The 26726-nt window shown below is 41.7% G+C and overlaps 1 protein-coding gene across 1 annotated transcript in view; it reads left to right on the forward strand.

Moving 5' to 3' along the window:
• The first annotated feature begins 16607 nt into the window (after positions 1-16607).
• raly (RALY heterogeneous nuclear ribonucleoprotein) overlaps positions 16608-26726 on the forward strand; it is a 90723-nt gene continuing 80604 nt past the window's right edge. The window contains 3 exon segments of the mRNA XM_070902805.1: positions 16608-16673; positions 16675-16773; positions 16775-16866. Coding sequence (XP_070758906.1) covers positions 16608-16673; positions 16675-16773; positions 16775-16866 — 257 coding nt within the window.

Consider the following 26726-nt stretch of genomic DNA (forward strand, 5'->3'; position numbering starts at 1 on the left):
GGACTGAACTTATAGTATCCTTTACTGTTGCACACACACACACACACACACACACACACACACGTCCAAGGTCAATGTGTCCCTGCCAGCTCCCCGCCGGCTGAAAGCCCAGAGATTAAGGACACTTCCTCCTTGAGGATATTCTACCAGCATTATGTCAACAATCGCGACAGGGCGTAATTAATTGGCTGCTACATAATGTACATGCGCAATTCAAGTATTTCCAGACCGTGAACGTTAGCGCTTTTCAACCTTAACGCTTCCCAAACAGATCAGGCCTCATTCACACGCACATATCGCACACTGATGCAAGGTGCTGGCCTCCATCAGGAGCAACTTAGGGTTCTTCAACATGTGGACGGGGGGAGGTGGGGTGCTACAGTGCTATATAGCGTAAATTATGTTATATAGATACATAGCTGCTTATTATCTTGCTGTGTTGTTAAATATCAGTATTGATAACTATTTTTAATGACTGACAACAGTAAAAGTAGCTTGGGTCAGAATCAAAATAATAGTTTCCACCAGTACATGATAGTATTTCTCTAGAAGTGGGATTTATGAAGATGTTTGACGAGATGACGACGCGTTTAGAGGGTTTGAAGTGTGTTCAACATCGTAGACGTAGAGTTATGTGAGTCAGTGAAGTTGAGTGTGTGTTTATAAGTGGTTAGGAGGTGATACCATTCAGCAGAATGGGAGCACAGGAGGTTGGACTGGGCAGTTAATCTTTAGTCTGAAACTTTCAACATTAAAACAGAAAGTCTCTGGGTTTGGCAGCTGATGTACAGCAGGGAAAATGCCTGTAGTGATTTGTTTGACAAGAACAGATCTGGCCTAGATTTTGTGCTACATTTTCTGACAATAATCAGTCAATGAGGGAATTCAAACACCTTTTTTAACAAAAAAAAATAAAAAATGCATCAAAGATGTTCGATTGACAGACAGGTTTCTGGTTAAAGGTATCGCTCCAAGCTGGTCCCGGGGGACTTCAACATTTTGGATATATTTTTTTTCCCAAACAAGCTTTAGAAGCTAAAAGTTTTATTTTCTTCACAAGAAAACAACTGAACAACTGATTCCTGCCAAGTGAGACAGACATCTCATGCAACTTGAAACTACGGCGAGAGGTCTCCAAACACTGAGATGCTTCTAACATCTTCTTAAACCAGTTTCTTCTGAATTTATGTTGTAGATACAATTTACAATAGATGCAATGTGTTAAAGTGTGTGTATGTGAAGGAAATGTTTGTCCCGCCCGGTAATTGTAATTGAAGTGTGTATTTAAAATGGGCAAAGGAAGAAAATCAATCAACAGTTTGAAGCTGCCCTCAAGAGAAAACGACGACATTATCCACTTAAAATGTTTTTGTTGCGTGAATAATGACTTGTCTGTCAGGAACAAAGGTGGAAGTAGCGTGATATTATTGCCCCCCAATTATTTTAGGGAGGAGGTCAGGATGGATGGTGGGGTCGACAATTCTGTGTCTTTGATATGGGAGACGGATGTCCGCTTCCTGTCTCCTACCAACAGTCAATATTTTTATAATATAGTTTAAAAAAAAAACATTTAAACAGACTCCGGCTGCAGAGAGGACTTAAACTAGACAACGGATGAGTTTAAGTTGCTCATTTTACTCACAGAATTAACATTAATTATGTCCTTTTTTTTAGTTACGTGACGGTCAGCTGTTCACCTGAAGGTTTTCTTCACTGCTCTTTGCTGATGATATTTAACTATATATTTCTATATATACTATATTTTTCACATTCACACACTCTAATTTTGACTCTCATGTGCAGCGAAATGCTCACATTGTAGAGTCTGGCTTTGGTAAATCATCAACTCTCGCAGGCTGAGGTGGACAATACACAGAGGACAGTCGTAGAGTTTGATCGGCTTTATTTTAGCCAATACCGATCCAATAAAGTACGCTCGGACTGGCCCCAACTGTGACATTCACAGTTTGACTTAATTATCTGGAGCTCTTGTTGCGGGTGTTGGGAGGGTTTGGTCATCTTGGTTTAACTGTCAATAAAACACTGACCTCAACAGAAGAGCAGGGGAAACGTGCCCTCGTCAGCTTACTCAGTGTAATAAATGTCCTGTGGTGGATTCAAAGCACTGTACAGTACCTCGAATGTGAGCGTGCGAAGGTGAACAATGAAAATTTGCACACGTTTTTTAATTCTTTCATTAACGACCCCTTGATGTGTCGCCAACTATATAACAATTGTGGATTTCATGCGGATGTGAATTTGGCAAAGAACAGTTGTTCCATGAGACTTTTTTTTTTTTTTTTAAATGTCAGAACAACTATGATATGATTAACCCAATTAAAGTCTCATCAGATTGGCTGTGGATCATACATCTCAAACTCCCACGTTAATTGAATTTGGACTTCCACCAGTGCTCATTACCGACACGTTGTCTTGACTTGTGTGATCACACAAGGCTCCGTGTTTACATGCATTCACAAATAAACAAACAGCATTTGTCTAGAAGATAAAGTATAATTACGGCTGGAGGAAAGTCACTGTGCAGGGCCTCATGCAGGAACATTATCATCATTAACGTCTTGTACTTTTTTTCCCCCTGAGGCCGGCTCGTACCACTGTTCCAAGTTGGACTGGACCTTGACTGCACGCATTTGTTATAAATCCCTCGTGGTAACTTGAAAAAACTAGAAAAACTAGAAAGAAATTACCACTGCCTGTTAATGTTGTGTCTTTATAAATAAATAAATAAATAAGGAATGGGTTGTATCAATATCAAAATACGGTGCTATAAGCTCTTAATATCAGAATACAATAAGCTTTCAGTGGTGGAAAAAACTTTTGACTGGGGGTTTCTTTCCATGCACAAACTCAGCTGTGGTGACTTTTGGTAAATGACCCTGTTATCTTTATATCTGTAACATCTGATGAAGGTTTGAGGCTATACTGAGGAACTAAACAACATGGGATAAGTTCACATTTTCAGCTGCTTTTCTTTGTGTTTTGTGGTGGGCTGGACTACTGTGGCTGATGAACTGTCACAGGTTCATATATAGTAAAGTGTAGAATCTCTGAGGTTGGTTTGATTTTAGGAATTCCTCGTCCACTTTCGGGTGCCAATGACGAAGTGTTATTATGAAGGACCTTAAACATGAGAAGACAGATTGGAAATGATTATTGTATAATTGCCATTGACACTAATATGACACAGAAATGCGTCTCACAGTCTCTCAGACCTCAACTCAAGATGAGCATTCTTACCTGTTTGAAACCTGGATGGTCTCTTTGTAGTCCACAAACAGCAGTTCCACGGAAGTATTGCTTTGCTTTCATCATCTTAGTTGCTGCAGTTTGTTGGTGTCTAGTTGGGATCCTCAGCTCTTTCCATATCTGCATCTGATGCAGCTGACGATACATCTTCGGTCTCGCAGTCACCAGTTAGAAAGGTTGGTCCTGAGGTGCTCGGAGCTCCCTTGTTTCAACACCACTGTCTAAAGTAGATCTGCTTCACTGTCACAGCATTACATTGAGAGAATTCCTGTTTGTTGCTGATCTGTTTCTCAAGGTAGTCGATTCCCTGAACCCCCCCTCCACCTGCTCGACATTTATGCAAAGCTGGACTTGCTCCTCCGACTGGCTCGGGGGAAATTCATTCACAAAACCACCAACTGTTGGAGAGCAGATCTCGCTTATAAGACCATTTATCTTTCACGTGTTGCCTGATGTCTTTCCAGGATATTTTGAATTCGACCACTGACCTTTCCAGTGAGGTGACAGCGTTCACTCCTTGTCTGAAGAGGAGTGCATGGTTGCATTTCAGCGATGTTTGTCGCCTCTTCAACCAATGAGAGCACTTTCTTTTGTTCTTGACTGCATCTTAGTATGTGGCCCTAATTGTAATTTGTGGTAGACTTACCCATAAATTACACTAAGGAGCAACTCTCATCCTCTATATTGTGTACATACATGTCTGTGCACTTCAGATTTTCTAAAAGAGTTGGTGATAATTCTTTGCCTGCTCTTCTGTGGAAGGAAACAGCTTTTGCTACTGCAGTGGTTCCCAGACTTTTTAAAATGACAGCACATTGGTATGCTTGAAAATATTGCATCAAATGTAGTTCATGTAAATGTTGCCCCGATTATTTGCATGTGGCGAAATGTTATTAAAAATGCACAATCAAGAAAAGGAAATGCACAAAACTTGCAGCACCCTTGGCCTCGTCCTCAAGGCACAGCTTGTTATTTGATTTCACTTTAATGTCAGATTTCTCTGAAATGTGTCAAGAGGCGTCGGCTAAACTCTGCATTCGTAACAAGAAACAGCATTCAGCAAGGCAACAAAAGAAACACGACAGACATATCACACCAGACGTCACGAATAAGCAGCTGCAGTGAAATCAGTGTCATTACTTGCTTTCAGCTTATCAGTGCTCAGCCTACACAGGTGTCTTATAAGAAAAAAAGCTAGATGCAACGCACCAGAAGGCAGTGTTACATGACTCCTGACCTACTGAGAAACCAAACTCTGATCTAACAGACTGCTTGTGAACTGTCTTCTACTTATTAACTGCTGTCACTCCGGTGAGTTAAATCACCAGCTCCAAACCTCCCGAGTCTGACCCCAACGTGGACTGCAGAAACACGACGCAGGTGTTTCTTGTTCATTTTTCTTTACTTCTGAATTGTATATCACCTCTTCCAGTGCACCAGGCAGGCCTTGTTCTTAACTGCTTGTCGTTACTGGCTGTGATTATTTTGGTGCATGCTTGTCTGCACCATTTTGTATTTGTCTTGATGTTGCTTTCTAGGCCAAGTCTGCTCTGAAAAGGAGGTCTCTCATCTCAGCGGGACTACCTAGTTAAATAAACAATAAATATATTTTCTAAAAGTATTCAAATCAGCCTGAGATTTCAGCGCAACACTTTCCAGGGCAAATGAAGGTTAAAATGAACTGTTCATTCATCCGTGGCAACATTTCTTACCCCTGACAGGATTGAGCTGGATATTTACCACAAAGAAAACAATTATTTCAAAGTGAATGAAAAGAGCCTGGATTAGTGCTTCTTATGGGGCTTTGTGCAGCCGCATATGTTTAGGATTTCTATTTGAGGGTGCAATTATAGAATGGATATAGCATTTAGTCTTTTTAATGCACCATTGTTCAGTTATCAAAGCAGAGCACTGTGTTGGCTGTTGAGGCATGCAGTTTCTGTTGTCAATGGAATATAGAAAATGTCATTTGCACAACGGCAATGGGCTTCTTTGAAATACAATTCAGTGCAACTCAGTGATTATATAATACACAGGAGGTGAACAGTGTAGAGTGCCGGAGGATATCAAGGGAAAAAGAACCATAATATACTGTAACCTGGTTAAGTTTAGAGTCTTTAATTAGACAACATAATCTCATGAAAGTGTTAAATGAAGATTACGGGACTGTGAAGAGGGTGAATATTAAGTTTTCTTTTGAACATTTGTCTGTTAGATAACAGTTGTTTTTAGGCAAAGAAAAACTATTTTGGTCAGAGTTTTTCTCAGCTTTACATATATGTTTATTATCTACAGTAGCATGAATTATTTGTTCCATCGTCCAACCGTGTTGTTGTTGCCGACGGCCACACTGGAAGGGAGGATAAAAAGCCTGCTGTCATAGAGATAGGCGAGACGTGATAATCGTTTAAATATGGGCGTAGCGGCACACACAGAGTCTCTCTCCTGGAAGACGTTCGTGGTGTTAAACTCGTTTGTACGCATCAAAAGTAACGGAAGTCGTTGTGTAAAGAATGACAAAAGGCAGTTTAAGGGAGAAGTTTCCCACCTCCACACACACCTGGATGAACGCTGCATGAAGTGAGCGTTGGATTATTTGTTTTCCTTGTGACATTTTGTGTGATAATTTTACTGTTTGACTTAGTTTTCTCTTCTAGATAAGTTTGTCTAACTTGTCGGTTTGTTTGCAACCTGTCTGATTTTCTGACTACTCGTGTTTCTTGATCGGTCAGACTTCTTTTTTGGTGAGTACAGTGTTATTAGTACTGACAGAAACGATGGCTAAACCTATGAAAATAATATCCAAGTTGTAATAAATCGTCTTGCAGAGTAAAGTGTAGGAGGCTGCACTGTTACAGTCAGATGCTGGATCCTTATTTAAGGATCCTTTTGAAGTCCAAGACCAAGTATGTAACAACAGGTCGATAAGGTTTGTCCCTGTTCCTCCAAATGTATCCTTCTTGTCTGAGGACTGACCAGTGAATCCTTTTTAGTCGTCAGTCTCAGTGTTTTAATGGAAAGTTCAGATGTGCCTTGTACCTCATAATGTCAGCAAATACCATCTGACAACACTGACAACACAGACTGATAGAAGCCACCGCAGGATGCGAGCAATGGAACTGCAGGACAAGAATTACAAACAGCCACGAATGCAAAAAAACTCCAAATCTTTTGAGGATGGAGCGGTGTTCAACATGATATTCGTCTTGAAAGAAAACCAAAAACCTTGACACAAGCTGCAGAATCTTGAAGAAAACTTAAATTACATGTGGTTATGAAGTGAAGATAAAAGGTAGTGACGGAGGAAAAAGAGCTGCTCTTAAAACCTTTTTCACCGACCGCCTGAGGTGATTTAGTGTCATTACTGAAGCTGGAGCCATTACACTTAAAATCATAAAAACACTCCTAGCTTTCTGCTGTGTGTGTGTGTGTGTGTGACCAGTCACTGTATAACATGCTGTCATCTGTCTATTTTTAAGAAACATTTGTCAGTGTGAGATGGAAAAGAGGTCCAAATACTCTCTCTCACCAAAACACACACTTATGGAGTTTATTAGCGATTAACTGAACATCAACAAAACAAATTCAAACATTTATTAATCTACAAGTCAGATTCAAACTGATCAGAAAAATGAACACTTGAACAAACATCAGCGTGATAAGAACTACCTAAATGACGTCCCACCTTACCTCCGGCAACCAGGGGGTGATCAAGACGCTTTGACTTCACTTTCAGGGAGCTGTCATGTCGTCCATCTTTACATACAGTCTATGGTTCCAGTCAGTTGTAGCCTACGTCACGCTACATCCAGGTTGTTGAGGGTCTGATCTGCAGTGCATACTGTGCAGTACACTTCACTTTTGATTTTAAATGTTCAGTGAACATCCAAAAGAGATGTTAGTACCACAGCCAGGTACTGGGTGGTGGGGGGCCCAGCCTCTTCCTCTGGTCCATCGCCAACCATGCACTGACGGCTCACAGCTCGCCGTTGGTTTCAGTTCATTTAGGCTGACAGATACACCAGTCAACCAGTGACCCTGACACCAACCAGCAATAAACCAGCAATAAACTAAATGAATCAATTTATAATCCGCCATCAGTGTTCTATCCACAGCTGTAATGTGCCAGAGACAGCGGCACGTTGGCGCCATCAAGTACGTTTTAAAATACTGAGAAGCACAGAAAATGGTTATATGCTTCTACAACACCGATCTCTGAGAAATATACTGCACAGGAAAGGGAGAGCACCGCCTTCCCACAGTGGCTCAGATTTAATTGGCTGCGATCATCAGTTTACCAGGAAATAAAAACCACAAACCTTTTTTTTACCGACCCCCCGTCATTGCGATTGTGTGTGTGTTGCTGTATTTGATGTTGATGTTGTATTCTGATATGGCAAAATACTGAGTTGTTGCATTTCTCGGATTGGTTCGTGGTCGCTCCTCGCTGCGTTTGGCTGCTTAGTTCAATTGTCAGTTTATAAGTCTTCAAATTTGCCGTCCCCAAAATCTGATGTAAAAGGAAAATATTAAACATTCATGCAGAATCCATGTGTGTGTGTTTCCCCCAGACGCTGTCTGAAAGCATCTTTACACACTGCACACACACACACACATACCAGCATTGGAGCAGTGCTTGTGTGTGTGTGTGTGTGTGTGTGTGTGTGCGTGTGTGTGTGTGTGTGTGTGTGTCAGTCTGACTCACTCATACATTTTCATACACAAGCAAGGTCTGCTCCATTTGTACTGGCCAAGTCATCTCCAAGGTTTGTATTATAAATACTGACCACTGACATTCGAAGATTTTAAAACAGCAACTGTGTGGGTGTGTGTGTGTGTGTGTGTGTTGTTGTTGTTGTATTTATATCTTTGTGAGGACCAATTTGAGATTCAAATCTTGACAGTGAGGACATTTTTTAAAACTCGAACCCTACGATGGCACATTTGGGCCATTGCAGGTTAAAAAAAACAATAATTAAGGAGCCGTGGAGGTGAAATTCAGAGACAATGAGATTAAAGTAAATATTATTATTAATATTGAAAAATATTATTTTAGATTAGATTTTAAAGTCACAAATGTACAACAAAAAACTCAAACAAATAGTGTTGTTTGTCAAGGAACCACATCACTTCAATTTGCAAGACTGGATCTACTTCCGTATGACGAAATCCTTGACGGCTGTGTTCCCATGGAAACTACGTTCCCATGGAAACCTCGCTAAGCATCAGTCCAGCGACATATGACAGTAGGTTGGAAAATAGCAACGTGGGGCACTTAATTTAAAAGAAAATTAAACTATCATGTTCAGCGGCGGTGAGGCTCAGCTGCACGCCAAGATAATAAAAGTCTTGTTCATGCGATGCATGCTGACATACGTATGATGTGTTCAGTGTCTGTGTGATTGTGTCTGTTTTTCCATTTTTCTACCGCTATGATTTATTCGAGGCCATTCATAGATAAAACCATGAAACAGACTAAACCCACACAATCAAATCACAATCTTTTTATATCATGAAGCACCACTAATACTAACATTTGGTATTTTCAGCACACAGGAAAACATCAAACATGGTTTTTAGTCTGTAAAACATGATTAACAAGTTTATTATGCAAACATGTGGGGCTTTTTAAAGAATGTCAGGTAGAGCCCCAATTAATAAAATGTGTACATGTGATGAAGATTTCAGTGGTGAGTATAACAAGCAAACAGCATTAATAGCAAATAAAAAAAGACCAGATCTGAAAACAGGGAGGCTTCTTACTAAAATATGATCACGTATACAGGAGGTATACTTGTGAAAACAGGAGAAACAAGTTTTAAATCAGGACCTGGTTCTGTCTGCAGCTGAGGTAAATGAAGGCCACATTTCATCTTAAAACTACGGAAGGAAATATCTAAAATTAAATTCATTTTTCAGTCCATCTGGGTAAAATATGTCTGCAGTGAAAGTTTCTCTTTGTTTTCTGAAGACAATTGACACCACGAGGAGCTGAACGTCACCCCCCCCCCCCCCCCCCGTCCTTTCTTTTAGGTTAAAGACCCTCTACATGGTCAAACTGATGACTGATGATCCAACACATTTACCTTACTTGATTTCATTGTTTCACTTTCTGTCCACTGTGCACCATAAAGCAGGTATGAATACCAGAGAATAACCTCTGAATGTGCACAGTTCAAATGTCTGCTGTACCTTGAAATATTTAATTCAATCTGCTCTTGGATGTAACAACCCTCTGTACACAAGTATTGGTACACACCAATTCATTTTCACATCTAACATCTTTGTACATGTCTTAATATATTACTGTTCTGCTCCTGGCTGAGAATCTAAAGCACCTCCCACACCTGTTACCTCTAGCAGACACAACCGGCAGCGGGTTATTAAAGTGAGAAACTACCACACCAGACAAAGCCCACATGCTTACACAACATTTCCTCAGCTCATTAAACACCAAAGTTGTCATCCCAGCCATAATTGTTTTTGAGCAGCAACTTGTTAGGAAGCTTTCAGGGGCGGAAAACGAAGACGTGGGATTTCCTTCCTGATCTTCACAGTTTGTGTAAAAATGCACTAATTGGGCCAAACTAAGTAGAGAAGGTAATCACGTCTCTTCCCAAAGACAAACCTGTGTCAGCTATTGCAGGGGTTAGATAAGGTATGTGTGGTAAGACTTCATAACACATGACTGCTGGTTTAAAGTGATTGTCTACCTAAAATCATCATTTTGAGTATAAGATAAAGTGCTAAGCTGTGCTGGGAATCAAGAGGCAGTTTAGGATAAATGAAAACTTTAACCTGTTGCACCTACATTTTGGAAATCTGTATTAAGTTGTTTTAATTTTCAGTTTGTGTATTAGGTTGTGTTGTCTGTATTTGGTTATGTTTTCTCTGTTGGTTGTGTTTGGTCTGTATTTCTGTCATGTTTCATTATGCTGCACTACATCGGAGTTCACACGTCCCATCAGAATCAGAATCAGAATCAGAAATACTTTATTGATCATTATTATGAAATTAGACTGCTGCTTCATGCAGTAAAGTGAGAGGCATGTTTCCTCATGATGAATATCTGTGTTTCAACAAAACATTAAATTACATTTATTTATTTCTGCGTCTGGGACAGATGTGGCCTGACAGACAGGCGTTAGCAGCTGCTGGCAAAAAACAAACCCACTGTGTTTTTACTTGAGATTGATGGAGCCCGTAGTTGTGTTTTCCACCCTGATTTGCCTTCAGTAAATGTAATTTTAAAGACGTTATTTTTCAAAAGTGGCACAGCCAGTTAAGAAAAGTAATTGCTTAAAGTTCATTATTTAATATGCAGAAGATGCAGACCATCTATAAACCGACTATCATTTAAAATGAACCACTTTTTTGTGAAGTTTGTCTCTCATTGTTTCTCATTTTGGAGCAAAGCGCTTTAGGTATTTTGGTACACTTCCTTTTTTAGTTTTTACTTAAACATGTTTTGTTGAAAAGTAGTTTTAAATAACGGCGGCAAAACCTCTCAACACCTGACACATTAGAGTTGTTGTCACGCTGAAAAGGCGGCAAACACTGAATTAATTTTAGCAATTATTAACGACAAAGCGTTTATTTGGAAGAGAGTCAATTCCGTCACTTGTGTGTTTCTAATGACATGTTCAGATAAAACATACCGGTATAATCAAGCTGTCCAGATTAGAATATTGTTGATTTGACATGACTCTGGATTTTTTGGGTTCTTGGAAACTGGCTCAAAATTAATCTGGAATGGTCCTTAAACCCAAACCTGCAAAAGTTCAGACTTTTTAAAAGTTAGCTGGATCATGGTGAACCCCATACATGAACTATGTGTCAGATACACACGGCTCGCTTTCTTATAATGAAAGAATGTAGATATAATTATGATTTTAGGTGAGAACATGCAGGCTATTGAAGAGTTACCTAGTCACATTCAAAGGGTTCCCAACACACCTGCCTCCATGTACCTGCAATCGCACGATCAGCACTGAACCAATAATATGAATGCCGATCATGGTTTCAACTCTCTACTCATTTCCTTGCATAAGAGAGCACTGTTGTTCGAGATAACGTCATCCAGGATTAACGAATCAATCCTCAAACTGTGAAGAAAGAACAGAATTAGCTGGATGAGAATTAGCAGGATCATTTAAACGTTTTCTGTTTGTGTTTTTGTCTTTAACGGAAGAAAAATGCGTCAATACGGTAGATGGATGGACGGATACTCGTTGGATTTACTGTGAGATAAACAGTCATGAGGTCAGTGATGTAATCTGCTATGGAGTCAAAAGGAAATAGTTTCTGAAAGCCAAAAAGTCCAACATTTCTCTCTTAAATCATCTATTTCTCTGCACCGCTACAGTATTCATGCTGTTTATTGTGACCTTTTCTCAGTTTTTGTTCACGTCAACGTATAATGTTAAAAAACAAGTTCCATCATCAGTTCCATTACAGCTCAATAAAAGAGCTCTTCCTCTGTTTAGGTTGTTTTCAGTCAGGGGTCATTTGTGTGACAGAGTTATAAAGTGAGATGTTTTGTTGAAGAACTATGACATTCAGATCTCTTCTTCCTCGTCCTCTGCCTCCAGATGACTCTCTCCGTCACTCCCCCAGTATTTTTCTCTCACCCTAAAAGGAGAACGGCTTCAGATAAGCAGCTCTCTCTCTTTCTTTTGTGCTTAAACATCAAACCTCTCCCTGAAGAAAATCAAATAACTCTCTAGCTCTCGCTCTCGCTCCCTCTGTTTTACTGCAGCACTGAGGGAAAGAAAATAATTCAATATGAGCATGAAGGAAGAGAATATGGTTACAAATTCAGGGAGAAGCTCAGTCTTTGTCTCTTTAGTGCCTGTGACATCTCATTGACTTGAATGATAAACTGACAATATGAAAAAGGCCACTATTTACCTCATACTGTATGATAAAAACACATTCATTTATTTGGAGTTGTGTTTCTGGCAACCTGCTGAATGTAAGTCCAATATTCATCATCCTTTACGCTCTGTTTTGGGAAATGGGATGATTTCAGCAAGTCAGACAACCGAAAGTCTGAGTGAAGCTTTCTGATTAATTTCCTGCCGTTTGTCCAAAGTGTGAACGCCATGATTATTGCACGTTATATTCAACCGTGTTTTACAATCTATTGATGACGTTTCACCACTGAGAGGACTAACGTTTACTTCTTAACACACACACATTTTCTCCCCATCAGCTAAAAAGGTCCAGATGAAATTGAACATTTTCTAGCAGCAAATGGAGCCTCGAGGTTCAGGCACGCATTTTGTATTGTCTTCCATACACTCCAATTATGTATCTGTCTCTATATGAATGTGTCTCTCACAATAGGTGGTCCATATAAACATTTACAATCCCCCGTGGATTTGCGGAGAGGGAGCGGCGTGTAAATAGGAGACTTTGGTCAGATGGTCTGAGTGGCCTAGAGGTGGAATACGGACGCAAGAGTTCAGAAATGTATGAATGGGCCTCGTATGTGATAAGCAGCATCTTGAAAGCTATTGTATGCTTCATGAGGACCCAATGAAGGGATGTGGGGTGCGCTCAAATTTGTTTCCAGAGCAGCACATGAGCCACGCTGCCAAACTAGAAAGCTTGTTGCTGCAATAAATGGTTAAAAACTGACTGAAGTTTGGTTTTATTTTGGCTTCATCAGTCCAATTACAACTGTCTGCTTTTGTTCTCTACATGAACCTGATTGTGTAAACCACTTGAGATTTGCATCTTCTGTGTTTATGTTTTTCTTCTTCTTCTTCTGTCTGTCTGATTAGAGAGTCTGTATCTTTCATTGTCTCTCTCTCTCTCTCTCTGCTTGTTTCTTCCTCACTCGCCCTCGTTTTTTCCGGCTCCTCTCTCTGCCCTTGAAGAAGAAAACAGAGAAACAAGCAGCACAACAAAATAAACAATCCTGCTCTTCCTCTCTTCATAGATAACTGTGTGTGTGTGTGTGCAGGATTGCCCTTTAGCTTTTAAAGAATGTCAAGAGTTTCAAACTTCACTGATGTCGAGAAAACAAACAACTTGATGCTCCAAGTTCAAAATGTCTCTCTGGCAACTTTATAGCTGCTGTGGAAGGTAAAAATGAGGACGCTCAGAGCTCGGATGTTTGTCGGGAGGCGGTGGTGTGTCAACTATATTTACTGCACCTTTCTCTGATATCTATGGATCACTATTACCACTAGTTCTTGTTTCACCTGCTAGGAGTAAAACTGTCAACATGGAAGGCTTTTCCTATTCTTTATATCAGATTGTACACGTCTCACAAACCTTTGTTTCATTGGATGATTCATATTGGGTGCTATTTGGTCACGGAGGTCGCCCTGCTGTCAGCTCTCTCTCCTAATACAGAAAAGCAGCAGTACTGTGCTGGTGTCCTGGTGTGCAGAATAGTGCAAAAAATGTACAATGATAAACGGACTCGTCTCTGGAGAGGATGAGTCTGCCTACAGGTGGGAGATTGACCACCTGGTGACCTGGTGCAACAGCAACAACCTGGAGCTTAACGCTTCAAAGACAGTGGAGATGGTTGTAGACTTCAGGAAGAGCGCAGCCCCACCCGCCCCCATCACCCAGTGTGACTCTCCAGTGGACACTGTGGAGTCCTTCTGTTTCCTGGGCTCCATCATCAGCCAGGACCTCCGGCTCATCAAGAAAGCCCAACAGAGGATGTACTTCCTGAGGCAGCTGAGGGAGTTTAACCTGCCACAAACAATGCTGGTTCTCTTCTACATCATAGAGTCCATCCTCATCCTCCCATCTCTTCAGGACCTGTACTCCTCCAGGACCCTGAGGAGAGCAGGGAAGATCGCTGCCGACCCCTCCCACCCCGGACACTATCTGTTTGACCCCCTCCTCTCTGGCAGGAGGGACCAAAACCTCCTGCCACAAAAACAGTTTCTTCCCCTCTGCAGTCAACCTGACGAACACGGCCAAAGCCTTGCATTGACCCCCCCCCCCCCCCAACACAAACACTAGTTATACGTTATATTAACGTACACCGCCCCTGTCCCCCCTGCGTTACATTAGCGCACCCACCCCCTACTGGACACTTTATTTTGGTCACTGCACTGTTTGTTATTCATCTTATCTTATTCTGTTATCTTTATATTTTTACATGCTTGTTGTCTGTCAGATTATATGTTATATGTTAAAATAATGCAGCACCTTCAGACCACGGCAACTTCCTTGTATTGTATGTTACTTGTTTCTGATTCTGATTCTGAAAAAGGATGTACAAACATTACTTTGACAGCAATGTGTGAATTAACAGATGTTGCCTACTAAACTAATAACTCAAATTAAAGTCTAGTTTGGCAAAAACCACAATAACATCCTGCAGGACTCATAGATAACCATTTCCTTTTAACAGCAGCTTGCAGAGAAAGTGGAGTCGGCCCCTCCTCTCTTCTTTCTGCCCCTCTGTATTTAATTCTTCCACACAAACACTAAAGCACCCTTTGCTAGAGACTCTCCAGCAGTTTATCTGCAACTTTCTTCAACTTCTGTCCCGGCACCCACAAAAAAAATCCAACATGATATTTTCTCAATTCCGAGCAAGCAGCATAAAATCTCCTGGAGTAACACTGACTCCAGCGACAATCCCCCTCACTGACTCCCTGTTGGCACGCTGTGAAGAATGGCGGGCTGACACAGCTGTTTGGATTCATTCCCCAGATTCAACGGCTTTAACTCGATAGGATTGCGGTCAATAATATGGAAAGGAACAAACTCAGGAAAGTAAAGTGACCACGAGATTAGAAAAAAAAAATTACAAATAAGCCATGGAGTGTGACGAGGATGCTAACCCGCCCGGCTATGATGGACTACAGAAGCTAGCTTGTTGGCTACATGCTGAGATCAAGGTGGTTCATGCTGATGTAAAGAGTGACCTGACTTGTCTTGAATTTAGAGATGATGGTACCCAGGCCCTGGAAGATATTAGGGATGACTTGAAAAGTACAGCACAAGTCGAGGAAGCTGAGCAGCATGTTGCAGAAGTTGAGGAGGCGCTCTGGCAGATTAAACAAACAGGCGCAGTTAAACATGCAAGCAAAAGTAACTTTCTGCTTTAGGATGTTCAGAGGAAAGAAACGCCAAAACAACATACATATAACATTTCACAGGCACAAAGTTATATTACAGTGTTTCACTGTTGCCAACATGCTGAATGTGATATATCACAACAAGTAATCCCCCTTTTTAAAGCCAACATCAAGTTAAGAGACTGTCCTGATACACTAAGTTAAGATAATTTAGGTCAGGTAAAGAATATTTCAGTAATATTTCAGTAAGATGCTGAAAATGATATTTTCCTAAATAATCTACTTTGTTTGTTTGTTTGTTTGTTTACAACTGTTTCATGGCGCTAACGTGAGATACAGCAACGCACCTGTCACCCTGCAGCTCTGCACAACCCGGCTGAAAAATGAAATTAGTCTCAAACATTATTTTGACGGAGCACATGGAGCCCTGCTACAAACACTACAACAGCTTATATGACTGGTTAGTTTGTGATGAGAGCAGCAGGTTAGAATGTGTGGAAGTGCTCATGTTAATGAAACTGTGTCTGATTACCGGCTGGAAGAATCAGGCTGGTCTATGGTGAAGTCTCTTGGGGGTGGGGGGTCCCTTTAAGAGCCTGTCTGGCTCCGTCTGCGCGCTCTCTAGCCAGGTGCCTAATTACGCACGGGGCTCCCGGCGGCCGCCGTGCTGCCCGGCCCCCCCCCCCCCCCGCCTGCCAGCGCTCAGTGGTTCGCTCCAGTCGGTGCTCTGCTGCTGTTCATCACCGCGCCACTGACCGGCGCGCAGTCGGAGCTTCAGCCCGGTTACCGAGCGCACGCTGAGTCTCACCGCCTGGCCGCTCTTCTCCTCTCGCTTCAGCCTCTTTGAACGTTTTTGCCTCCTCCGTTGGTAGGTCACTTCTCTCTTCCTCTTTTTCCACCTATTTCTTCCGTCCTTGCTGGTTTTATTTTTTGCCCTGAGCTGGTTGAGTTTCTCTGTCTCTCTGTTGTCCTGCGAGTCTCTGCCGGAGGGAAGCTCATCTTCTGGCTTTTCTTACGTTGATTTCCAGTTTCTTTCATTTATTTTTTTGTGATATTTTCTCGCCTCCTTCTCTTTTCATTTTAGGAAATAACGCAGTTTCTTTTCTCTCTCTGATGTTACACGAGTTATTTTGATTTTCGTGTATTTACTTCTTCTGTTTGCCCTCTTTCGTCTCGCTCTGGCTGTTTGATTCTTTCTTTTCTTTTATAAAAGCCAAACGGGATTTAAATGTCTCTTAAAACTTGAATGTTGCGCATGCAGCATGCCAGAAGGCAGCGAGGATGAGGATGAGGATGATGGTGATCATGATGGGCAGGTGTTGCACGGACAGCCGATCTTCATCCACGGAAGTGCTCGTGTCTCTGTTGGGACTGTTTTTGCCTGAACAGTGATCTCAGTTGTGAATCTCGGTCAGTGTCGGTGTGTAAATGTGTGTTTACAGCCACACACACACACACACACACGCACACACACGCACGCACAGTTCAGCAGCCTGTTTCACTGTCAGTCCTCATGAAGCAGACCAGGAGGAGCTGACAGGTCTGGTTTGTTACTCTGTCATGTCCTGTTCTGCATCCCTGACGTGTAATATCAGCAGACGGGCTGTTGCTCCTTGCAGATTTGAGCCTCACTGCATGCTGAGAATATTTCCATGACATGTGTTGCTCTGGTAAGCATACAGCCTGAACTTTGAAGATTTGTTTGTTATTTGTTATCTCTTTTGTGTCAGTCAAACTCTGCTGAACACGCCTCCTTTAAACACAGCTGTGAATACACTTCTGTTTGCAGCTGACTCCAGTGTGAGATGTAAGAAATGTGCTTCTTTGTTGAAATGAGGGAAATCTGTGAAAGTTGTTAAAATACAAGAAAAAAGAAACAATAGAAAAGGTACAAAGTGACTGTGACTGAATGTATCTGGACTGCTGGGGGGTGGGGGTGGGGGGGTCCACTCCCTCCACCTCCTCACACACACAAATAACATCCGAATTTAAAGCCACAGGCTGGGCTTCATGAATGAACAAGAAGTTATATTTTAAACAGTCTTGTCTCATGAGAAATTAAGGTTTACATAAGTAATATTGCCAGGTGTTCGCTTGTGGGAGAAAAAAAATCCCATTGCAATATTCAAAAGTAGGCATACAAATGAAAACATAATCCCATCGTGGCAGCTCACTTCTCTGCATCACGCAGCGCCATAGTTCTGTGCACAGTGTGAAATGCACTCTGCGGTGTGGAGTCGGTGTTGTGCAGTAAGATGCAGCTACAGGCAGGACTCAGGGGAAGAAAAGAGTCTGCAGGATAAGATCAGCCAGGCTGCAGGCTGCTGCTGCTGCTGCTGCTGCTGCGGATTGTTGGTTACTCGACGCTGTGAAGGTGCTTCGTCTTTATTATTCTGCAACAGCAACGTGTAGAGGATTGGTGATCCCGGTCTATTTGTATGTGATTGTGTGTATGGATCAGTCTGCTTGTTGCTGATAAGTGTGTGCTGTGTTTCGGAGTAGATGTGATTTTTATGTTGTTTGTTGCCGAGCAAAACTTAATTGAAAAATATGTTCAATTACAGATGTTTCCAAAACCAATTATTTGGCACTTTAATACTTTAATCTTTTAATTTTCCACACTTTAGTCCCACATATCGGAAACTGCTTAAAGCTCCACAAATTGATATTCTCTCTGTATTATTGGCCTCGCACATTCTCCCGTGTGTTTGATTAGTCCTCTGCTCAGGTTGAAGATGGAGGTGGAGCTGAGAATGATTGTGCAGCCAAACCAAATTTTGCTCGGCGTTCATTTCTACGAGGAATGGGGAAACATTAATTAGCTTGAGGCCGCAAATACGCAGCGTCTTTCGCTTTGTGCAGACATCAATCAGATTGAATTTGGCGATTTGATGGACAAGGTGGAAATGACCTCATTCAGGAAATACTGATCATTTATATCCTTGTTTGTAGAATTTCACAGTAAAATAACACAGATGAGAAGGAGGGAAGAAGAAGCTGCATAATTAACAACTTTGTGGACTGTTGTTGTTAGCCCGCTAGCCCTGCTAGCTGCAACAGTTGATGTTTACAACTCTACCCGCCCCATTTCCTGTCCCTCTTGCTTTTGGCCACACCATGTGAGTAAATCTTGTCTGGAAAACTCTGGTCTGACTGCACCTTACATGATGTTGCCAAACTCAATGTTCCAACAACAACCTTAAATTCCTATAATCTATATTTTTATATATATTAAATGACAACGTGGAAACAAGGTGACAATATGAAAGGGGTTAATGAGCCTACAGAGAATTATCAGCTGAATCTGCAGCTGCAACCTTATCGTGCGTTTTCCTGGGGTAGGGCCCTGCGTAATACCCGGCCCTGCTGTGAAAAGTATATGATTTAGAAATAACCTCGCACACATTTGATTGGCCAATGCAGTTCACTGCCGATGACACTGCATTGTGTTTCTGCAGAAGTGGCGCCAGGTTAATTGTTGTGGCTGGACGGCCCTGCGTTTCTGTCACTCAGCTGAGTGACAATAAAAGCAGTCATTGAGAACTACAGCGCCGTTCACACGGTGTGTTCTTCACTCGGTGGCTGCGTGTGTTCAGGCTGCCGTATTGATGGAAAGGAGAGAAATGAAAACAGAGATAAATAAATAATGACTCAGATTTGAACTTGCTCATGTTAATTATTTAGCGCCTCTGTGCTGATAATGAATAGACGTTGCCGCGCTTTGACTACACGTGTAGAAACTCATTAGTGTTTGTGCTCGGCAGCGTTGTGTGTGTGTGTGTGTGTGAGATTCAGCGTGGCCGTGCACGCAGAGGCCGACGTGTTATAGATGCATGTAGATTCTAAGTTGTAGAAAATTCATTGTCATATTGATTTTTGTTGCATATTTCTAGTTTTCTACAAAGAGTGAATAATTCTGTTGTGGCATGCGTTCATGGTGGGAAAGGCTGCATCTGTCATTTCTGGCCATAATGATCAAATGATTTCTTATAGTAAGATATCAAAAAACGAATTGGAACCGAAGCTCAGGTTACTTCCATGTGTCATCATTAGTGGTGTAGACAAAACGTTTACAGTAATTTAGATATCATATCATGTTTGTGCTTGAGTCAAAGGACCTGTCAGTCAATTCAGGAATGATAGCAGGTTCCAATCACGTGTATTGATGATTTTTTTATGATGGGACTCCTTTCGTTCTTTTGCATTGCGTCACATGTCCGTGTTGTCATTTAACGAGACAAAGAACCAGTTGACCATAGTTTGTTAGAATTTAGTGTAATTTAGTTGTTTGTCTCTTAAACTGAAAATGATGCTTTCCGTGTCCACGTGGCAGTGCAGGTCCAGGCGGACGTCCACATGCAGCACTGCATTTGGCTGTTTACGTATGCAGACACCAACGGCGTGTCGACAGTCGTCTGTAACACATTCAGCCTTCAAACACACGCTTTTAGCTGAACTGACATGCTGTGTGTGTGTGTGTGTGTGTGAGCGACAGGAGGTGTGTACGTGTCTTGCTCAAGGTCGCTTCATCAGGATATATGGAAGTTGATTTACCGAATGTTTACAGTGTAGCTCAGTGGGTCCATGATTCAACTCATTATTTATAAAACAACTGTTTTCCCCTCAGACTTTGCACGCTTTGTGCAGAAAAGTGTTCTGCTGCACGAACTTATCGTACAGTAGGTGTTTTCCTGCAAGCGTTGACCTGGATGTCCAGCGTTTCCTCGCTGATTCCCAGTAGCAATACAGCTGGAGGGTGAATCCAGCTTTAGTTCAGCAGGCTTCTCTCTCTTTCTAGTGCAGGTTACATCGCTCCAAATGTTTCTCTCGAGGGGGGGGGGTCCTGTAATAGAAACATGGATTTTAAAACTCAGGCTTGCAGTCCTTTGCAAGTGGGAGATTTGACATTCTTTCATTTTACCTTCCTATTCTCTGTAGCAGTGGTGATAATTTCCTTGTGGAGCAACAATACAGAATGAATAATGAAGAAAACACCAGGTGGTCTCTTTTGAAGAAAACAGTGTTGTGCTGTGTTGCATGAATATGTGCGCCGATGTGTAAAAAAAAAAAGCTCAATTTATATTATAAACAACACATATGCAGTGTTTCATGATTATCATCATCCTAGAGATTTAAATGTTTATCCAGAACCACATGTTTATACCATGTTATGCAATGCTAATGTGTGCAGATGCAGGCATTAACTTCTGACCACAACCCAGCAGAGGAGCTTAAGGCAGTTTACAGTGGGATCATTCGCTGGAGCTGCAACAAAGCGCAGGCTCTTATTTCTATCAGATGTAATCAAACTGTGGACGTTCTCTCTCAAATCTGCTCCTGAATTTTACTCCTCGTTCACATTGATTGACTGTTTCACTCGTTGGAGAACTGTAGCAGCGGTTTTGCACGTTTGCTGCTCATGGCATTATTGTAACGTTGGGAATGCACACACATCGACGTGAGCCTCAATACTGAAAGTCTAACAGGATTAAAACACGTCACACAACTCGTCTCCAGTACATCATTCTTTATCTTTTAACGTTTGGTTGATGGGCTGTGTATACGGGAATTGGGGGAACAAACTCTGATGAAGGCAAGATGAAAAACATTTAGGGAACAAAGCGCGCAGTATCCTGGAGAAGAAGGTGTGCGAAGTGCTGTCAAGGTTTGGGAACCATGATAGTATGACTGTCTCATAGTATTACAAACCATTTTACAGTGTTTTGGTTCCTGATAAGCCTTCATACTCATGAATCTATTACTCTAAGTGGACTTCCTGGATCGTATTTCATCATCCTACTGATACTGTTGCAGGAAATCTGCTGCAGCGGATGTTGACAGTATCAGCTGAATGATGACTGTCAGGTTATGAGGCTGCATACCTGCAAAAATATGATTGGATGTTACTGGTAGCCAAGCAGCTGATGTAACTTCAGTGCTCTGTCTGAACTAAGGCAACGCTCCCTTTGAGTCTTTTATCTCGTAGGGGCAAAACTCTTTTTCCTTTTCCTTGTCTTTATCCATCCCCTGTCATTTTAATAGCTTTCCCCCCCTCCAACTGTATTTTAGATATTAAATGCATGATAGGGGAAACAAGAATGCACCAGACTGTGTACGTATTAAGATCTGTACGGTAGATTGGACCAAATCAAACCTCCAAGAGCATCTTCAAAACCTGAAGCTATTTCTCAACTTACGTACACGTTTCTTTTTCTCTACGCTGCTATAAACAAGAAGCTCTTGCACTTAATAAGGATGAGACGTTTTAATTTGAGTTATTTATTACATGGAAACAAATTAAAGCTATTTCAACACAAATCCAACATTACAGGGTTTTACTTCAATGAGCTATATTACTGTTTCCCCTAGATTAATTAGGCTGTGGGCGCTGAAAGCTGGAAGAAATGCCCCCATGAAGAATTTTAATAAAGTGTAAATTCATTATCCAGCCAGATATACAGGCACACACACACCAACAATTGCCCATATGTCAGGATCTAAATATCCGAATAGGAGCCACTTTTACACTGTTAACATTCCCCGAATTAATCCCAGAAAGACAATCAGCATGTAAGAACCGAACTCATTAAAAGTCTCTACAGGAGAAACTGAATTTCAAATAGAAATAATTAAAGACTGCAAGAAATATTATGGGTTATGTACGGGGTCATCATTTGAAAGGTATTACAGCTCCAAATAATTTTAAAGCTATTACAAATATATGAAATATAGTCGACGGCACAGACTAGCTGACATGCTTAATCTCTGTTTTTCTGGTTTTCCCACAAGCTGTTCAGTTGCTCACAGCCATCTGAACACACGGTGGAGAATACAAAGACTGAACTCATCAATTTTTCTGATTGTAAAGTGTACAGATTGGTTTCACTGAGGCCAGAGCAATTTATATTAATGCAGAAGGACTTTGTGTCGAAAATGAGAGCCACAATTGGGAAGAAAAAAGTATTTCAGCATATAATCAAAATGAATCGAAGTACTGGTTAAAGCAGCAACACGTCTTCCTCCTCAGCGACGGAACAGGTCGTTCGCCAGTGACTCCCAAAATGACGGCGACGGGCGTACCGGACCTTCGTCGCCTTGGTAACAGCAACAAACACGTGGTCAGCGTTGTGAAATCACGACCTTGATTGACGTGAAGTTTGTATTGTTTAAATCAAAAGGCACACGGGCGTCTTAAAGTTTATTGTTCATCAGCTCGTTCAAGTTCTTGAATTCATGATCTAAAATAACTACAACCTCACTGCTCCAATGAACCAACCGTGACCCACTAACACACACACACACACACACACACACACACACACACACACACACACACACACAGAGTGAAGCCAGCTGAACATCACTTGAGAGCAGATTTGCTCGGCTTTTCGCTTGCCCAGGCGGACTCACACCTACACGTAGACCAGGTTTAGATTGAGATCATTGGTCTCTTTGAAAACCAACTTGAAAGTTGAAACTTGCCAGAGATGAAGAAACGTGGTGTTATGTATGCAGTGATTGTTACTGTTACATGATAATGCAGCCGCGAGCAGGGACTGCTCTGAAAACCCTCTCTGGTGGTGCATTTAAAGGCGTTCTGACAGGATGTTTCACTGTCAGCTGCCTGACAACGAAACGTAATGATGCCGGAAACCATCACGTTCACGGCTTCCTTTTTAACAATGCTGTTTTCTTTTTTGTTTGCTTGTTTGTGTCTCCTGTGTTTGATTTCCTGACAACAGATCTCATGAATATGCTTTTGTTCAGCCGCTTGACTTGCTGCTGATGTACTTGGCTGACTGGTTGTTTACTGACTAGTCGACTGACTGACTCGTCTGCTTTCTCTCTTCCGTTCACTGTCTTTGTCAGCATCTCTCTCTCTCTCTCTCTCTCTCTCTCTCCACTCTCCTCTATTCTTGATCTCTCTCTAGCTTTGCCAAAATCTTCAACTAAATTCTCATTAATGCAAATTGCCTGTGCTCTCTCTTTGCTCCAACATACACAGCCGTCCTCTGTGTGTGTGTGTGTGTGTGTGTGTGTGTGTGTGTGTGTGTGTGTGTGTGTGTGTGTGTGTGTGTGGTGTGTGTGTGTGTGTGTGTGCAGTCAGGAGTCAAGAGGAGTCCTGACATTTAGAAACTCAGCCACCTTCCTGATTCAGCAGAAACACAGTAACAGATGGAAACCTCTCCTCCTCCTCCTCATCTTCCTCCTCCTCTCTCCATCATCTGCCCCCCCCCCCCCCCCTTCCCTCTCTTTGTACCTCTCTCCATCTGCACTGTTTCATTTTTTATTCATTTCACTTAATGCTGCCGTCGGTTCGGTTGTGACGGACACAACAGGAACATCTTTGGCCGTTTTCAAACCTTTGTTCCTCTGCTCTGGTCCAACTCAGTGGACCAGTTGTTGTGTTTTCTTGTTGGTTCTGATTTTTTTTTCCAAAAAGGAGAAAATTCACAAAAAGCCACGCAAACTCTGCTAATTGATCAGACGTGTAATGGGCAAGAAAGTAAACACAGGAAGAAGGTTCTGAATACTTTCCAAAGCCACTGTAAGCACAGTCAAACAATATATAGAGTAAAAAAACTTTAAAAAAAATGTTTACCAAAAAGTGCTGGGATTCCTCAGTTTTCATGTGTTCTGTCGAGCAACAGAACAAAAAGGCAGAAACAGGTTCTGCTCTTTGGGGGAATCACGGCAGCGACAAGGATTCTGCTGGGAGAACTAATCTCCACTCAATAAACACACATGAACATACAATTAATTAAAGAGATTATCAACAATCCAAACACTTTGCGCATAATGAGCAGATCGGGCTGGTGGACAGAGCTGCAGCAGCAGCATTGTAGTGAGAAATGTCATGTATAAAGCAGGAATAAACAAGCTATTCTAGGTGACTTCAGTGCTCTGCCCGAACTCATGCTTTGCACTATTCCTTTGGCTACAATATCATGTCATGTGTATTTACACCTTTTTAATATCTTATGACCTTCACAACCAAACAGAATATTTTTTAGCAATTATGTGTGTATATATATATATATATATATATATGTGGAAACATTTACTTTAAAGTAACTTTCACTTGGTGTTGAACAGGACAAAAGTCAGAGTTTAGTTATGAAGGGAAACAGAAGTGAGTGATCCAGGGAAGCAGAGAAAGAAAAGGGGGATAAGGGAAGTAGAGAAGAGACAAGGAGAATAAGTGCAAATTCAAATAGAAGATGGAAAAGAAGAGGGAGAAGGCGTGAAAGACGAGGAGAAGACGGAGAAAGAGACGATGGCCGGACAGTAAAAGAAAAAAAGAGAGCATTCGATGAAAGGAGAGGAGGAGGGATCAAAGGAGGTTGTAGAGAGAGGAAGAGAAAGGGACAAAGCAGAAAAATAAAAAGAGATGATGATAGGATAGAAGAGAAAAGGGAGAAGAAGAGGAGGAGAAAAGGTGTGAGATGAGTGCAGAGGAAGAGAGCTTGTAGTGTGTGTGTTTGCATTAGTGTGTGTGTGTGTGTGTGTGTGTGTCTAATGACTGATAAAGCGAGGCTGCCGTTGAATTATAGATGCAGTCAAGGTGAAATTTTCATGAAAACGTTACTAAGCCATTCAAAGATTAGTCAAACAACCTCAAACATGACCTGAAAGAAAGAGGGATGAAAGGATGCAGGTTGAGGGAGAGAGGAGGAAGGAGAGGTGGCGTGAGGAGCAGGAAGGTTGGAGAAGATGTAGAAGAGAGAAGGGGGGAGGAAAAGGAGGAAACTAAAAGGTAAGAGGATGGGAGGTAGAGGGATGGAAACAGAAAGAAGGAGAAGCTCGAATGGGAGGGAGAGGAAAAGGAGGGAATGAGGGTGGAGGAGGTGGAAAGGAGGAGGTAAAAATTATGGAATAGGAAGGATGGAAAATGCAGAAGGGGAAAAGCTAAAGAGAGAAAAAGAGGATGGAGAGGACAGCAGGAGGTAGAGAGGAGATGTGGTTCATGGGTTGGAGGAGGTGGAGAAAGTGAAGGGGTGAAGTGAGAGAGGGAGAGGAGCTGGAGGAAGGTTGTCTCATATGAAGGAGAGAAGTGAAGGAAAGAGGGAGGAAGAAAAGGACATGATTCATATACAGTGTGATTGTGATTCATAACTTTAATCGGTACCTTGAATGTGTAACAACTTGAAAGAGACTGTTGTAGCAACACAATCAATAAACTGTATTAATATGAAACTAGACTGAGAGTCTACAGTCATGCCACAGGCTGTGTGAGGCTGAAGAATCAGAACAGGGTATTTTGATCATATCACATCTACTATTTATAAGCACTTGTTTTGGCATTCAACAAACGCACATTTGATTAATAGGATCAATTTATCTAGAATATTAACAGTGTCATGTTTTCATTTTTTTCAGAGACACAGATGAGAGAAACTCTAATGTAACAATACATTCGAACAAAAGCTAGCCCTGAAGTTGGGAGCAACTTTGGATCTCCAAGGCAACAGGGCAACCCCCCCCCCCCCCCCCCCCCCATGCAGTACAACAACACAGTGGGCCAGATCAGGCTGTATACTCGGGCAGAGGAACCGGGCATATACCGGGCCAGAAGAAACACAAACATGTGGCTCAATATGTACAGAGGAACTTTTCTATCTGCGTTCACTTAAATCTACAAACGTCAACCTCATGATGGTGCGAGAGTAAAACTGCCATTCTTAGAGCTGCCAGCGGCTAAAACGTCACAGCAAATGATTTTAAAGTGCATGTTTTAGCCGTTTACTTTAGCTTTAGCCTAGTTAAGCACTCTCTCAGTGGTAGCTTACCTTCAGTAACAACAGTTTTGGAGTACTTCAGAGTGCTTTCCTCAATGCTGATGATATTTCATAAAATGAACGTTCCACCTGACAATTACGTCTCGCTGGAGGTGGAGTCGAACGGCATCCAAGAGGAAGAGAAAGGAGGAAGGAAAGAAAGTTGGAAGTTAAAGAGCATGTGTCAGAAGAAACACTCTGATTGGTTCAGGCTCATTTGCCAGCAGCTCTGTGACTCTGCAGCAGAGGACGCACACACATGTTCAGCTTCATTACCTGCTCTGTTTCGACCTTCTGCTGTTAAACTGATAACCAGCTAATTAATATGACCCTTCCTACACACACACACACACACATGTACATATCAAAACTGGCTGCCGCTGCACATCCATATCAGTTTTGTGTGTTTGCATGTAATATAGGACCATGCAGAACCTGAGATAAATGCTCAGTTGTATGTGTGTGTGTGTTATAGGGTATTTGCATTAATAACACCATAATTGGGCAATTTCCATTTAACAGCGCAGTTTATAGTCATTATCATTTTAGTGCTGACTGTTGTTGTGTTGTCCTCAGCTTAATTAGCTGGAAATACGATCAGAAGGATAATGTAAAATATCAG

The sequence above is a fragment of the Enoplosus armatus genome, chromosome 3 (genome assembly GCF_043641665.1).
Source record: "Enoplosus armatus isolate fEnoArm2 chromosome 3, fEnoArm2.hap1, whole genome shotgun sequence".
Taxonomy (NCBI): Eukaryota; Metazoa; Chordata; class Actinopteri; order Centrarchiformes; family Enoplosidae; genus Enoplosus; species Enoplosus armatus.